General features: G+C 48.2%; 1 protein-coding gene across 1 annotated transcript; it reads left to right on the plus strand.

Annotated features, from left to right (window-relative positions):
- Window positions 1–4739: 4739 nt before the first annotated feature.
- On the plus strand, window positions 4740–10795 carry GOT1L1 (glutamic-oxaloacetic transaminase 1 like 1). The gene is made up of 9 exons (XM_053578833.1): window positions 4740–4854; window positions 6575–6756; window positions 7068–7176; window positions 7429–7538; window positions 7739–7831; window positions 7923–8073; window positions 9289–9454; window positions 9928–10070; window positions 10611–10795. Exons 1-9 carry the CDS (start codon window positions 4740–4742, stop codon window positions 10793–10795), a joined length of 1254 nt encoding a protein of 417 aa, XP_053434808.1.
- The last annotated feature ends 3907 nt before the right edge of the window (window positions 10796–14702 follow it).

Below are 14702 nucleotides of genomic sequence, written 5' to 3' on the forward strand. Positions count from 1 at the left end.
GGGCAAAGCCAGGTCTACATGGCACCAAGACCCTCCTCTGTTCATTACACCGGAGGCTCTAGTCAGGGGGTCTTATGTCTGAGTAATATGGCAAGAAGGGAGGCGGGTAAGAGCTGAAGGAACTCTGAGAGGACTCTGAGGGCTGCAGGCAGGGAGGAGGCTGTGCTTGCAGGGGCTTTAGGAGAAGGTGCCTTTGGCATCTACACTGATGCATGTGGTTGTCAAGGTGATGGCCAGTGCCTGTGGTGACAGGGAAATACCGAAGCCAAGTGACATCCTAAGAAGCAGAGCTGATGCCAAAGAGTGGGACAGGACTGGGTGAATTTAAGTCTGTCATTTCCAAGGTCACACAACATCCTCCAGGAATGCCCAGACACAGCTGTGGAAGACTCAGAGCAGCCAGTGGTCCCTGTGTTATGCAGGAAAGGACAGATTGTTCCAGGTAACACAACCACAGTGTGGGCCACAAACATGTCACCCCAATACTGGCTGGCCAGATCCCAGGCAGAGCCTCTGCCACAAGCCAACTTTCCTCCCCCTTTCACCTGCTGTCTTCACCCCCACTCCCACTCTCCACCCCTGGGGACTCTGTGTAGCTGGAGTAGTCCAGAGAAAAGCCTTCTGTGCCCCACGCTGCTGCTGAGACAGTAGTGGGGACCCCGGAATGTTCACCAGGTTCGGAAGTACAGGGACAACAAACCAAAAAGCAGCCATTAGAAGTGATGGCGTGTAAGGGCTTGGAGTCAGAGATGCAGTGGAAACTTGCCCCCTCCCTTCCCAGCACCTCTTCTGCCAGCGCCCATTCCTCACAGCACCTGGCATCTCTCTGGGGGCATCCTTCTTGGTTATGCGGTATGGGAGGGACTGACCCCAACCTCAGTTCTAGGTGGTTGGTTTAAACTGACCAGACCATCCCATTCTCAGCCATGATGAGATCAAGGACAGGCCAGTGGTTGAACTGAAGCCACAGAGAAAGGACAGAGGGGTCTTTGGGCAAGGAAAAGGAAACTTCCTTATTCTCCCAGAGAACTTAGGGAAGAGACATTCTGTCTTCCTCTGGATAATAGGCATGCTAATTTTGGAAAGGCGGCAGGTGTTTGAAAAAAAAAAATATATATATATGTATACATCCTTTGTGAGTGGAGGTCTATGCACATGGTTTAGTATTCGAAAGGTACGCAGTGAGGCACAGCGAAGAGCCAGTCAGCCTTCTTCCCCACCCCGGTCCTTCAGTGGCCCAGTCTCACTTTGCAGAGGTGATCGCAGTTGCCTGCTCCTGAGCGTCCTTCCAGAGAATCTGTGCACATATACAAGTGTGTGCAGAGGTACATCTTTTCTTTCTCCCCAAATGTTCCTTACTTTGTTTTTACTCAAGGTATTTTAGAAATTTTTCTACATCCTTATACATAAGATTGCCTTTAAAGGCTGTGGAGGATTCCATTAGATGGATATCTATTTTTTCTTCTTTCTGTGATAAGGTCCTGCTTTGTCACCCAGGCTGGAGTGCAGTGGCGTCATCATAGCTCACTGTGGCCTCAAACTTCTGTGCTCAAGTGTCCTCCTCCCTCAGCCTCCCGAGAAGCTAAGACTATAGGCACATGCCACCACTCATCAATAATTAGAAAACTTTTTTGGTGGAGATGGGGGCTTCACTATATTGCCCAGGCTGGTCTCAAACTCCTGGCCTCAAGCAATCATCGAGTTTTGACCTCTCAAAGTGTTGGGTTTACAGGCATGACCTGCTGCGGCCAACCTAGGCATCCATTATTAATTGAAACATTCCTTTAGTAACTGGCATCTAGTTTATTTGCAAATGAAACTGCAATGGAGATTCCTTAAATGTGTGTCATTTTGCACATGCTGCATTCATTTGCTTTCATGCCCAGGGTCAGCCAGGAACAAAGCTGATGCATCTAGGAGCCAGAGCCAGGGGACCCCGGAGAAGGAAGCTGGAGCCCTGATGACATTGTTAGGTACTGGACAGAACGAAGACTGATGTCAGATGTGCCCTCGCCTTCCTGGTTTGGCTTCAATACAGTCTCTCTTGCTCAAGCTGGTTTGGGTTGGGTCTTTTTTTATCAGTTGCAGCATAAAGGGTTCTCATCGACACACATGTGAGAATCCTTGAAATGTTAAGAAAGTATGATGACCTGTAAATGTTGATGTCAATTACCTTAAAATACAACTGTCATAGAATAGGAACTGGACAGAAGTCCACCAGGATGGTGGTTGTGCATTGATTATAGGAAATGTGTGTTCTTCACCATAATTTTATGAAGTTTTAAAGTTTTCTACAGCAATAGGGACTACTTTCAAAATCATATGCCTTAAGGCAGGTTCCTCCAAATTATAGTCTAAGATAGGGATTCCAATGTATGTGAGGCACATGGTTTAGGGAACCAGGGCCCTTTGGGGGAAGCAGGACTGTGAAGGGGAAGGGCCCAAGTATGTGGCCCCAGGCCAACTGTGGTCCTGGCCTAATTTGGGGATGGGCCATGGGGTGTAAATTGAGCCACAGAGACACCCTAAGACAAGGGGGCTGGCCTTTTGTGTGCCTAAATTAGGCAGTCATTTGCTACCCTATTGGAGGGGGTGTGACCTTCCAGGTGGTTTGCAGGAGAAGTGGCTTGCTAGCCAAGGGCAAATGTCTGGAGGTGACATCTGAGCCCTATTCGTCAGCAAGGCAGCAAATGGGGATGGGTGTGTTGCTTGGAAAGTGTATCTGGGTGGAACGCCAACAGTGTCTGCAACAATCATTTTTAAAAGATTTGTTGGGTGGTGCCTGTAGCTCAGTGAGTAGAGCGCCGGCCCCATATACCAAGGGTGGTGGGTTCAAACCTGGCCCCACCAAACTGCAACAAAAAATAGCCGGGCGATGTGGCGGGCGCCTGTAGTCCCAGCTACTCGGAAGGCTGAGGCAAGAGAATCGCCTAAGCACAGAGCTGGAGGTTGCTGTGAGCTGTGATGCCACGGCACTCTACCGAGGGTGACAAAGTATTTTATTTGCCTCTAAAATAAAATTTAAAAAATAAATAAAAAGATTTTTTTGTTAAGACAAGCATGGAACAAAGTTTATTGAGGAAAGTAGGATCACAGAGTAAGAGCAACACACAGACTTGCAGAGTGAGATGGTGCTGGCCACAGACAGCAAAGGAGCCTCCTTTGCCAGGGCAAGTGGGCAAAAAGCTGTTTTTTTTGTTTTTTGAGCCAGGGTCTCACTCTCTTACCCAGGCTGGAGTGCAGTGGCATCATCATAGTTTACTGCAGCTTCAAATTCCTGGGCTCAAGCAACCCTCCTGCTCAGCCTCCTTGGGTAGGTAGCTGGGACTATATCCACAAGCCACTGTCCCCAGTTAATTTTTAAATTGTTTGTAAAGAAGGGATCTCACCATTTTGCTCAGGCTGGTCTTGAACTCCTGGCCTCATGCAATTGTCCCGTCTCAGACTCTCGAAGTGCTAGGATTATAGGTGTGAGCCACCATACTGGACATAAGGAGTTACCAAAAATGAAGACGAGAAAAGCAAAATATAGGACTTGCCCGTTTGAGGCTCTTTTTCTCTCGGTCTCTGCTGTCTCGCTGCTTAGCCATCACTGAAACTATTAACTAATGACTGGTCTCTAAATAAGGGAGGGAGATGGAACCGGCTTGTGGAGTTGCAAATTATGCTGTTTATCATAGGACTCTTTATTGAAATAATTACGCAGGGCTTGGCACCTGTAGCTCAAGTGACTGGGGTGCCAGCCACATGCACCGGAGTTGGTGGGTTCGAGTCCAGCCTGGGCCTGCCAAGCACCGATGACAACTGCAGCCAAGGGATGGCCGGGTGTTATGGCGGGCGCCTGTGGTCCCAGCTACTTGGGAGGCTGAGGCAGGAGAATCGCTTGAGCCCAGGAGTTGGAGGTTGCTGTGAATTGTGACACCACGGCACTTTACCCAGGGTGACAGCTTGAGGCTCTGTCTCAAAAAAATAAATAAATAAAATAAAAAATAAAATAATTATGGAGAACAATAGTGCTTTCTCTCTATTCCTTTTTATTTATTTATTATTTAAATTTCAGATTGGTATGAAGGTACAAATGTTTAGGTCACATTGTTTCCATTTTTAAGGTAAAGTTCAAGTTGTGGTTGAGCCCTTCACCCAGGGGCTGTGCGGAACACCCTCCCATTTGTGCACATTAGGTGAGATCCCTCCAGTCACCCTACCGTTTACCCACTTTCCTCTTTCTCCTCCCTGCTCCCTCTCACTAGACTGTATTTGTGTTTTTTCTTTCATGTGGATGTGTAGTTGTTTTCTATTCCTTTTTAAATCTACAGTAAATTGCAAAATGCAAATTTGTCCCTGGACTTGCCAGCTGTGGGATCTGGAGTTCTCTTGGCTCCGTGGCTGTCTGGTTAGCCCTGTCTTATAAGCAGCTGGCTGGCTATTTTGGACTGAGCCACTTGGGGCTAGAGAAGAGGTGGTGGGAGATTAATTCCATGTCCTCCCTATCCCTGCCCCCTGCCCACTCTCTCAGACGATTCTCCTCAAGTGCCACAGAATGTTCCCTGAAGGATGGCCACCACAAAGACTGGGAAGTTTGAGGTTCTGTTGCTGAGACAACCAATTGTCCAGAGTCTCTGCCTTAGAGCTGCCAAGGTTCTGGGAAGAGGCCAGACCTCCCAGGCCAGGAGTAAGATGTCTGGGCAGCTGTAGGGAAGAGCACAGTGCGGAGACTTGACCCTACTTTCAGCTCTGTTATGCCCACTCTTTCAGTGTTCACAGATGTGCCCCTAGCCCACAAGCTAGAAGGCAGCTTGTTAAAGACCTACAAGCAAGATGGTAATCCTAGCAAGACATTCCTGGCCTACAAAGGTAGTGGTTTCAGAGTGTAAGCCTAAAGATAGGGTAGCTGCCTCTGGGAGGACAACACCCTGCTGCTGCGAGGGAACCAAGGCACTGGGGCACCGAAGGCCTCTGCAGGTGGACAGATGTTTTCTTGTTAAAGAATAGCTCAGTGGGGAAAAGAGCAGAGAATGTCCCACGTCATTCTCTGGGGGGTCTGGGGAACTGGTAAGAGCTTTGTCCTATTCTAAGATTCTATGCTTGGGGGCCTACACGGGCAGCCCACACTTTCTTTAGCTTCTTCCCTTCTCTCTCTTTCTCTCTCTTCCTGTTCTTGAACCAAAATAGTTTCCCAAACTGGCCTTCCTGATGCGCGAGTAAGCCCACTGCTGCGAAAGTTGGGGTGACCTTTACTTAGCTTCATTTATCTGTAAACTCCCGTTTTTGTCTATAATTTTTAACCTATAAAAATCAGCATAGGTAACCATTATCTTTTCTTAAAAGACAAAAATTATATGGATTCACTAATAGCACATTGTTTGTTTGTTTGTTTTTTGAGACAGAGTCTCTGTCACCCTGGATAGAGTGCCCTCACATCACAGCTCACAGCAACCTCAAATGCTTGGGCTCAAGTGATCCTTCTTGCCTCAGCCTCCTGAGTACCTGGGACTACAGGCACCTGCCACAAGACCTGGCTAGTTTTTCTATTTTTAGGAGAGACAGGGTCTTGCTCTTGCTCAGGCTGGTCTCAAACTCCTGAGCTCATGTGATCTATCAGCCTGGGCCTCCTAGAGTGCTAGAACTACAGGTGTGAACCACCACACCTGGCCCACATTGTTTTTATAAAGGAAAAAGTAAAAAAGGAAGTTGTCTTTTCTTTTATTTTTTCTTTCTTTTTTATTTTCTTGGCGACAGAGTCTCACTTTGTTGCCGTTGGTAGAGTGCCATGGCATCATAGCTCACAGCAACTTCAACCTCTTGAGCTGAAGTGATTCTCTTGCCTCAGCCTCCCCAGTAGCTGGGACAATAGGCACCTGCCACAATGCCTGGCTATTTTTAGATAAGGGGTCTCTGTTTGGCTCAGGCTGGTCTCTCTTTTTTTTTTTTTTGGCAGTTTTTGGCCGGGGCTGTGTTTGAACCCACCACCTCCAGCATACGGGGCTGGCGCCCTACTTCTTTGAGCCCCAGACGCCACCCTCAGGCTGGTCTCAAACCTGTGAGCTCATGCAATCCACCCGCCTTGGCCTCCCAGAGTGCTAGAGTTACAGGCCTGAGCCACTGTGTTCAGCCTGGAAAGTTGTCTTTTCTTTTTCTTTCTTTCTTTTTTTTTTTTTGTTGTTGTTGAAACAGAGTCTTACTATGTTGCCCTTGGCAGAATGCCGTGGTGTCACAGCTCACAGCAACCTCAAGCTCTTGGTCTTATGCGATTCTCTTGCCTCAGCCTCCCAAGTAGCTGGGACTACAGGCACCTACCTCAACGACCAGCTATTTTTTGTTGCAGTTGTCGTCGTTTAGCTGGCCCAGGCGGGTTCATGTGGTGTATGTGGCTGGCGCCATAGCCACTGTGCTAAGGATGCTGAGGCTGTGGAAAGTTGTCTTTTCATAGGCAACTTTCCAGAGCCCCAAGAACTAAGGACACACTTGCTGTCCATGGGCCATGTGCAGACCCCAGAAGCCCAGAAGCCCAGAAGCCCAGATGCAGGACCTCAAGGCCAGGCATCTGCAGATTCTTCTGTGGTTTCCCTCACAGTCTGCATGACCAATGAAGGCCGCCCCTGGGTTTCTCTTGTGGTGCACAAGACTCGACTGCAGATTTCACAGGATCCCTCCTTGGATTATGAGTACCTGCCCACAATGGGCATGAAGTCATTCATCCAGGCCTCTCTGGAACTCCTCTTTGGAAAGCACAGTGAAGCCATTATGGAGAACAGGGTGAGAGGAAGGGCCCTCGCTTTTCACCCTTACACAGAGAGTGGAGACGTGAGTCTGCACAACCTTAAAACCTGAAAGAGACATGGGAGGGTCCCCTGGCATTGACAGAAGGGTCCCTGGAGGCCCAGAGAGTCCACAGCTTTAGCCCCTGAAGGGAAGAACCAGGGTCAGAACCCAAACCAAGTATACTTGCACTGGTAGCTCACTCTACTGACTTCAGGGCTCTTTCAAGAAAGGAATGATGGGACTCCAAGGTAGTGTGAGTATTACCTTTATTCTTCTAAAGTATTATTTGCCTATTTTGCTGGCAGGTAGGGGGCGTGCACACTGTAGGTGACAGTGGAGCCTTCCAGCTGGGGGTTCAGTTCCTCCGAACGTGGCGCAGAAACAATGTCGTTTATGTCGTCTCCTCTCAGAAGGGTGAGTGTCACACACGACGAGGGCTGCAGAGGACCTGGCGCCATTCCTGATTTCCATGCTATGACCTTTCTTCCTTGCTGTTCCTCATTCTTTGTCACGAGAAGAACGGCAGACAAGCCAGGCTCTGCGTGTGCTTTTCCTGTCCTTGTCCCCGCCGTGGCCAGGGCCTCTCAGCCCCTCTCCAGCGTCTCTGCCTCCTTCCCTCATCTCTCCTTCCCGTGTAGCAGCTGGTGGGGGTCTGTGCTCCCACAGAGCCGCATGGACTCGTCTTCCAGGACGTGGGCTTTAAGGTTTACGAATACTCCATCTGGGACCCCGAGAAGCGGTGCATGGACCCCAATGTGTTCCTCAATGTGGTGGAGGTAGAGGGGCCCCGCTCGGTCTTCTCCCCAGACCTGACTTACTTTCCTTTCCTCCCCGGTACCTCTTTAGTCCCCCAAGGCCTTTTACCAAGCCCATTGGTAGGAACCAGCATGGAGAAGCTCTTCTCCCCCAGGTCCCCTGGTTCCCCCACCACTTGGTAGGGGAGGTCCCTGATGGGACAGACAGTCTCTACCTACAGCAGATCCCCCGTGGCTGTGTCCTCGTGATTGGGAACATTATGGACTGCAAGTTGTCACAACATCAGTGGGGAAAGTGCATATCCATCCTGAAGGTAGGCCGGCCTCCTGCCTGCCTTCCCGCCTCTTGCGTCGGCTCTCTGCTCCATCCATCTCATGCCTTTTTTATTCTTCTTTCTTCTATAGAGCAAGCAGATATTCCCATTTTTTGACATTCCCTGTCAAGGTTTACACACCGGTGACTTGGAAGAAGACACTAGAATCTTACAGTACTTTGTATCTCAAGGTTTTGAGTTCTTTTGCAGCCAGTCTCTGTCCAAGAATTTTGGCATTTATGGTATGGTCTGGGAGAAGGGAAGTGGTGCCATGCCCAGGGCAGAAAGGGTGCTTTGGATGTCGTTTATCCTCTGCAGGGGATAGGGGCTCTAGAGCGGGCATGGCAGAGGCAGAGGGCTCCAGAAAGGTCATGGCAGAGGCAAAAGGGAAGAACTAGAATTGGGCTAGAATTGAGTTCTGTAACTAGAATTGGCTACCAGACCCAACTCTGGTTAAATCATTTCCCACCCACTTCGGTCCTCTATTTCCCTGAGTATAACGAGAGAGGGAGCTGGACACGGGGAGAGGGAGCTGGACACGGGGATGCACTTGGAGTTGGGAGGCTCAGGCAGGAGGATCCCTTGAGGAGTTCAAGGCCAGCCTGGGCAACACTGAACACAGTGACACCCTGTCCCTAAAGAAAAAAAAAAAAAAGAGGATGACAGAGTAGGACTTAGTGACTTTTCAAGTCCCTTCCTCCTTTAAGACTTACTTTTCTTCGAGTCAGAGTCTCACTATTTCAGCCTTGGTAGAGTGCTGTAGTGTCACAGCTCACAGCAACCTCAAACTCTTGGGCTTAAGTGATTATTTTGCCTCAGCCTCCCAAGCAGCTGGGACTACAGGCGCCTGCCACAAAGCCTGGATATTTTTTTGTTGCAGTTGTCTTTTTTTTTTTTTTTTCTTTTGAGACAGAGCCTCAAGCTGTCACCCTGGGTAGAGTGCTGTAGCATCACAGCTCACAGCAACCTCCAACTCCTGGGCTCAAGTGATTCTCCTGCCTCCGCCTCCCAAGTAGCTGGGACTACAGGCTCCCGCTACAATGCCTGGATATTTTTTGGTTGCAGCTGTCATTGTTGTTTGGCAGCCCGGGCTGAATTCAAACCCGCCAGCTCAGGTGTATGTGGCTGGTGCCTTAGCCGCTTGAGCCACAGGCGCCAAGCCTGCAGTTGTCATTATTGTTTAGCAGGCCTGGCCGGGTTTGAACCCACCAGCCCAGGTGTATGTGCCCAGCACCCTAACCGCTGAGCTACCAGGTGCCGAGCCTTAAGACTCTTACTTATGGTTACCTTTACTGGCAGAAGAGCTTCTGGCAGCTTCCTGGGGTTGCCCCGGCTGGGATGGGATGAGGGTTCCCAGTTCAATCCCCTCTCTTGGGAGGTTGGAGGTAGTGGTCTAGGTCGAGGTGAAGGCCCTGGTAATGGAGGAGGAGCCTGAGGCTGTGCCCCCAATGCTGCAGACGAAGGCGTGGGGACCCTCGTGGTGGTGGCCCTCAACAACCAGCACCTGCTGCGCGTCCTCTCCCAGCTGATGAGATTCGCCCGGGCCTTGTGGCTGAACCCTCCCACAACGGGTGCCCGCATCATCACGTCCATCCTCTGCAACCCTGCTCTGTTGGGAGAATGGTGAGGGTGAAGGCGGGGGTGGGGTGGGGGTGGGGAGGCAGTGTCTCTGGACACCCACTGACTTGCTGATTCACAGGATGCAGCGGGGTCTCTCCCTCCCACTAAGCCTCTTTATTCTGTTCAGTCTTCACCCACATTTATTAAGGACCTACTGTGTCCCAGTGGCAGTGGCCATGCCAAGGTTTGCCCTACCTTGGGGAAGAGAGTGATAGGACACAGGCCAGTGAGTGATTCGCACTCTTCCAGACTGCAGGGGGCGACTAGAGAGCATAGGGACTTGCTGCTCCAGCAAAATCTGCCTGGAAGTCTGCTCAACCCACTTAAATCAATGGGGATCAAAGCCTGGGTGCGCTGGGTACATTAGAGACTCTGCTGGGAGCCTCCAAAGCTCCCAGAATAGCAATGAGGAGCTGAGGGAGGTGTAACAGCAGGGAAACCTCGCACTTTCATTTCTCCCTGTCCTTCTTTGGCAGGAAGAAGAGTCTAAAAGCAGTTGCAGAGAATGTCATGCTCACCAAGGAAAAGGTGAAGGAGAAGCTTCGGCTCCTGGGAGTCCCCGGCTCCTGGGATCACATCACAGAGCACAATGGGACCCATGGCTATCTTGGACTCAACCGTAAGTGTCTACAAGGGGCTGGCTCCCCCTCCTTCAAACTTTTGTATTTGAGCATTAAACTTCACTGACTTGGTGATCAATCCTTAGCTTTGCTCCAGATTTTGATTATTTCCTCTGGAAAGGGGAGCTGCTTTAAAGAAAAAGCCTTCTGGGCAGCACCTGTGGCTCAGTGGGTAGGGCACTGGCCCCATATACCGAGGGTGGCAGGTTTGAACCCTGTCCAGGCCAGCTAAAACAGGAATAAGAATTGCAACAAAAAATAGCCAGGGGTTGTGGCGGGCACCTGTAATCCCAGCTACTTGGGAGGCTGAAAAAAGAGAGTCACTTAAGCCCAAGAGATGCAGGTTGCTGTGAGCTGTGATGCCATAGCACTCTACCAAGGGTGACAAAGTGAGACTCTGTCTCAAAAAAAAAACAAAAACAAATACACCCATCTGAACCCCCAGAAATGCCAACACTCCCTATGCCTCATAAACTTCCTGGGCTAGAGGGAAATCAGAGGTGACCATCCCAGGGTCTGAGACCGTGTGATCATCACAGCCCAACAGGTGGAATACCTGGTCAAGAGGAAGCACATCTACGTCCCCAAGAATGGTCGGGTCAACTTCACCTGCATCAATGCCAGCAACATAGACTATATCACCCAGTGCATCAGTGAAGCTGTCCTCTTCACAAGGAGCCCCAAGAACTGCTTTCTAGAAGAAGAAAAACCCTGTGTGGAATAAATTTTTAGTTTTGTGGAAATTCTGTGCTGATTATTCATTGATACAATTCATTTCTTTACAAAACACTCTTTTCATTTATTTATGAAGTAATGGCCTGGCCTCAGGAAAGAGATAGGGAGAAAAAGCCCACAGAGGAAGGGAGCATCGGCCTTCACTGGCCATCTGGTATTTATTGAGCATGTGCTATATTAAGGCCCTGAACTGGGCATGGAAGGGAACGCAAAACAGACATGAAATCCAGTCCTGTTCCTCTGGATGCTTGCAGTCTAATTGGCAGACAAGCCTTAAGTCGCATGAAACATTTCTTTCTTTCTTTTTCTTCTTCTTCTTTTTTTTTTTTTTTGAGAGACTTTCATTTTCTTGTCCTTGGTAGAGTGCTGTGGCATCGCAGCTCACAGGAACTTCAAACTCTTGGGCTCAAGTAAGTGATCCTCTTACCTCAGCCTCCTGAGCAGTTGGGACTATAGGCACCTGTCACAATGCCTGGCTAATTTTCCTATTTTTAGTAGAGATGGGGGCTGATCTTGAACTCCTGAGCTCAATAAATCTACCCGCCTCAGTTTCCTATAGGCATGAGCCACCACATTCAGCTTGAAATTATTATTTGAGACTGAATCTTGCTTTGTCACCTGGGCTGGAGTGCAGTGGCATCATCATAGCTCATGGCAACCTCAGATTTCTGGGCTCAAGTGACCCTTTTACTGCAGCCTCCTGAGTAGCTGGGACTATAGGTGCATGCCAACATGCCTAGCTAATTTCTTCTATTTTTGTTTTATTTTATTGTATTTTTTGAGACAAAGTCTCATTTTGTCACCTCGGTAGAGTACTGTGGCATCATAGCTCACAGCAACCTCAAACTCTTGGGCTCAAGCGATTCTCTTGCCTCAGCCTCCCAAGTAGCTGGGACTACAGGTGCCCCACTATTTTTTAGAGGTGGGGTCTCGATCTGGCTCATGTTGGTCTAGAACCTGTGAACTCAGACAATCCATTCCATTCACCTCAGCCTCCCAGAGTGCTGGAATTACAGGTGTGAGCCACTGTACTCGGCCTTTTTAATTTAATGAAAGAATGAATGAATTAATTAATTTTTGAGACAGAGTCTCAGTTTGTTGCCCTCAGTAGAGAGTGCTATGGCATCGTAGCTCACAGTAACCTCAAACTCTTGGGCTTCAGTGTTCCTCTTGCCTCAGCCTCACAAGTAGCTGGGACTACATGCAGGTGGATTGCCTGAGCTCAAGACTTCAAGATTAGCCTGAGCAAAAGCAAGACTCTGTCTCTAAAAATAGCCGAGAATGGCTCGGTGCCTGTAGCACAGTGGTTACAGTGCCAGCCATATGCATCAAGGCTGGCAGGTTTGAGCCTGGCCCGGGCCAGCTAAACAACAATGACAACTGCAAAAAAAAAAAAAAAAAATAGCCAGGCATTGTGGCAGGTGCCTGTAGTTCCAGCTACTTGGGAGGCTGAGGCAAGAGAATTGCTTAAGCCCAAGAGCTTGAGGTTGAGGTTGCTGTGAGCTATGATGCCATGGCACTCTACCCAGGGAGGGGGACAGCTTGAGATTCTGTCTGAAAAAAACAAAAACAAAAACAAACAAACAAACAAAAAAAGAAGAAGAAGAAAGAAAGAAGAAAAAAATGGTTTGAAATTTCTCAAATTTGATGAAAAACATTAATTTACACATCTAAGAAGCTCAACAAACTCCTATCAGGATTAACCAAAAAAACACACACTTAGACACATCATAATCAAATTGTTTAAAGACAAAGAAAAAGTCTCGAAATCATCAAAAGAGATTCCTCAGAAGCAATTGACCTTCAGTAAGATTAATAGTTAACATTAGAAACTGTGGAGGTCAGAAGGCAGTGGTAAGACATAATAAAAATGCTGAAAGAGGGCGGCGCCTGTGGCTCAGCGAGTAGGGTGCCGGCCCCATATGCCGAGGGTGGTGGGTTCAAACCCAGTCCTGGCCAAACTGCAACAACAACAGCAACAAAAAAATAGCCGGGCGTTGTGGCGGGCGCCTGTAGTCCCAGCTGCTCGGGAGGCTGAGGCAAGAGAATCACGTAAGCCCAAGAGCTGGAGGTTGCTGTGAGCTGTGTGACGCCCCGGCACTCTACCGAGGGCAGTAAAAGTGAGACTCTGCCTCTACAAAAAAACAAACAAACAACAACAACAAAAAAAAAATGCTGAAAGAGAAAAATTATCAATGAAGAGTTCTAGGGCCAGGAGGGTAGCTTGATATTCTGTCTCAAAACTACAACAGCAACCCCAAAGAATTCCATATCCAGCAAAACTATCTTGCGAAATTTAAAGAGAAATTAAGATATTCGTAGATAAACAAAAACAGAATTTATCACTAGCAAACCTATTCTACATGAAATAATAAAGGAAGTCCTTTGGATGGAATTGAAAGGACCCTAGACAATAACTGGAATCCACATGCAGAGCACTGATGACATAGGTAAATTACAAAGATATTAGAAACATATTTTTGTTTGTAACTCTTTTTTTTAAAGACAGAGTCTGGTTCTATTGCCTGGGCTAGAGTGCCGTAGCATCAGCCTAGCTCACAACAACCTCAAACTCCTGGGCTCAAGCAATCCTCTTGCCTCAGCCTCCCCAATAGCTGGGACTATAGGCACATACCATAGCTGGCTAATTTTTCTATTTTTAATAGAGACAGCGTCTCACTCTTTTTCAAGCTGTTCTCGAACTCCTGAGCTCAAGTGATCCTCCTGCCTTGGCCTCCCAGAATGCTAAGATTACATACATGAGCTCCCATACCTGGCCTGTAACTCTCTTTTTTCTCCTATTTTATTTAAAAGACAACTTTGTAGAAAAGTAATTATTAACCTGCATTATGTATACACAATGTATAAAGATGTAATTTTTATGATAGTAACAGCATAGAGGTTGGGGGAAGGAGTGGAGCTATAGGCAGCTTTATTATAGTTTTACTGTAGAAACAGACCTTTTGCTTACTATTGAAATTAAGATGGTGTGTTAATCATCTTGGGCTGCCAGAACAAAATACCATAGACTGGATGACTTAAACAACAGAAATTTATTTTCTCACTTCTGTAGAACTGGATGTCTGAGATCAGGGTGTCAGTATGACTGGGTTCTGGTAAGGGCTCTCACTGTGATCTCATATGACAGAGAGAGAGAGAGAAAGAGAGAGAGAGGGCCATGGTTCTATTGGATTAGGGTTCTACCCTTATGATATTCCTTATCTCCTAAAGACCCCACCTCCAAATACAGTCAAATTGGGGATTAAGACTTCAACATATGAATTTGGGGAGGTGGGTGGGCACTTTTCTTTTCCTTTCTTTCTTTCTTTTTTTTTTTTGAGTTAGAGTCTCACTTTGTTGCCCTCAGTAGAGTGCTGTAGCGTCACAGCTCACAGCAACCTCCAACTCTTGGGTTTAAGTGATTCTCTTGCCTCAGCCTCCCAAGTAGCTGGGACTATAGGCGCCTGTTACAATGCCTGGCTATTTTTTGCTGCAATTCTCATTTCTGTTTTTTAGCTGGCTGAGGCCGGGTTCGAACCCACCACCCTTGATATGTGGGTCCGGCAACCTACCCAGTGAGCCACAGGTGCCACCCAGGTGGGCTCTTTTCAATCCATAGAAGATAATATTAACCTGAACTAGATTGTTATAAATCAAGGAGAATGGGAGAGTGGCTCATGGCTGTAATCCTAGCACTCTGGGAAGCTGAGGCAGGTGGATCTTCTAAGCTCAGGAGCTGGAGACTAACCTGAGGAAGAGCAAGACCCTGTCTCTACTAAAAATAGAAAAACCAGCAGAGTGTTGTAGCAGGTGCCTGTGGTCCCAGCTACTCGGAGACTGAGGCAAGAGGAGCCCAGGAGTTTGAGGTTGCTGCGAGCTGTGATGCTATAGCACTC

This window comes from Nycticebus coucang, chromosome 24, assembly GCF_027406575.1.
Source record: "Nycticebus coucang isolate mNycCou1 chromosome 24, mNycCou1.pri, whole genome shotgun sequence".
NCBI classification, from domain to species: domain Eukaryota; kingdom Metazoa; phylum Chordata; class Mammalia; order Primates; family Lorisidae; genus Nycticebus; species Nycticebus coucang.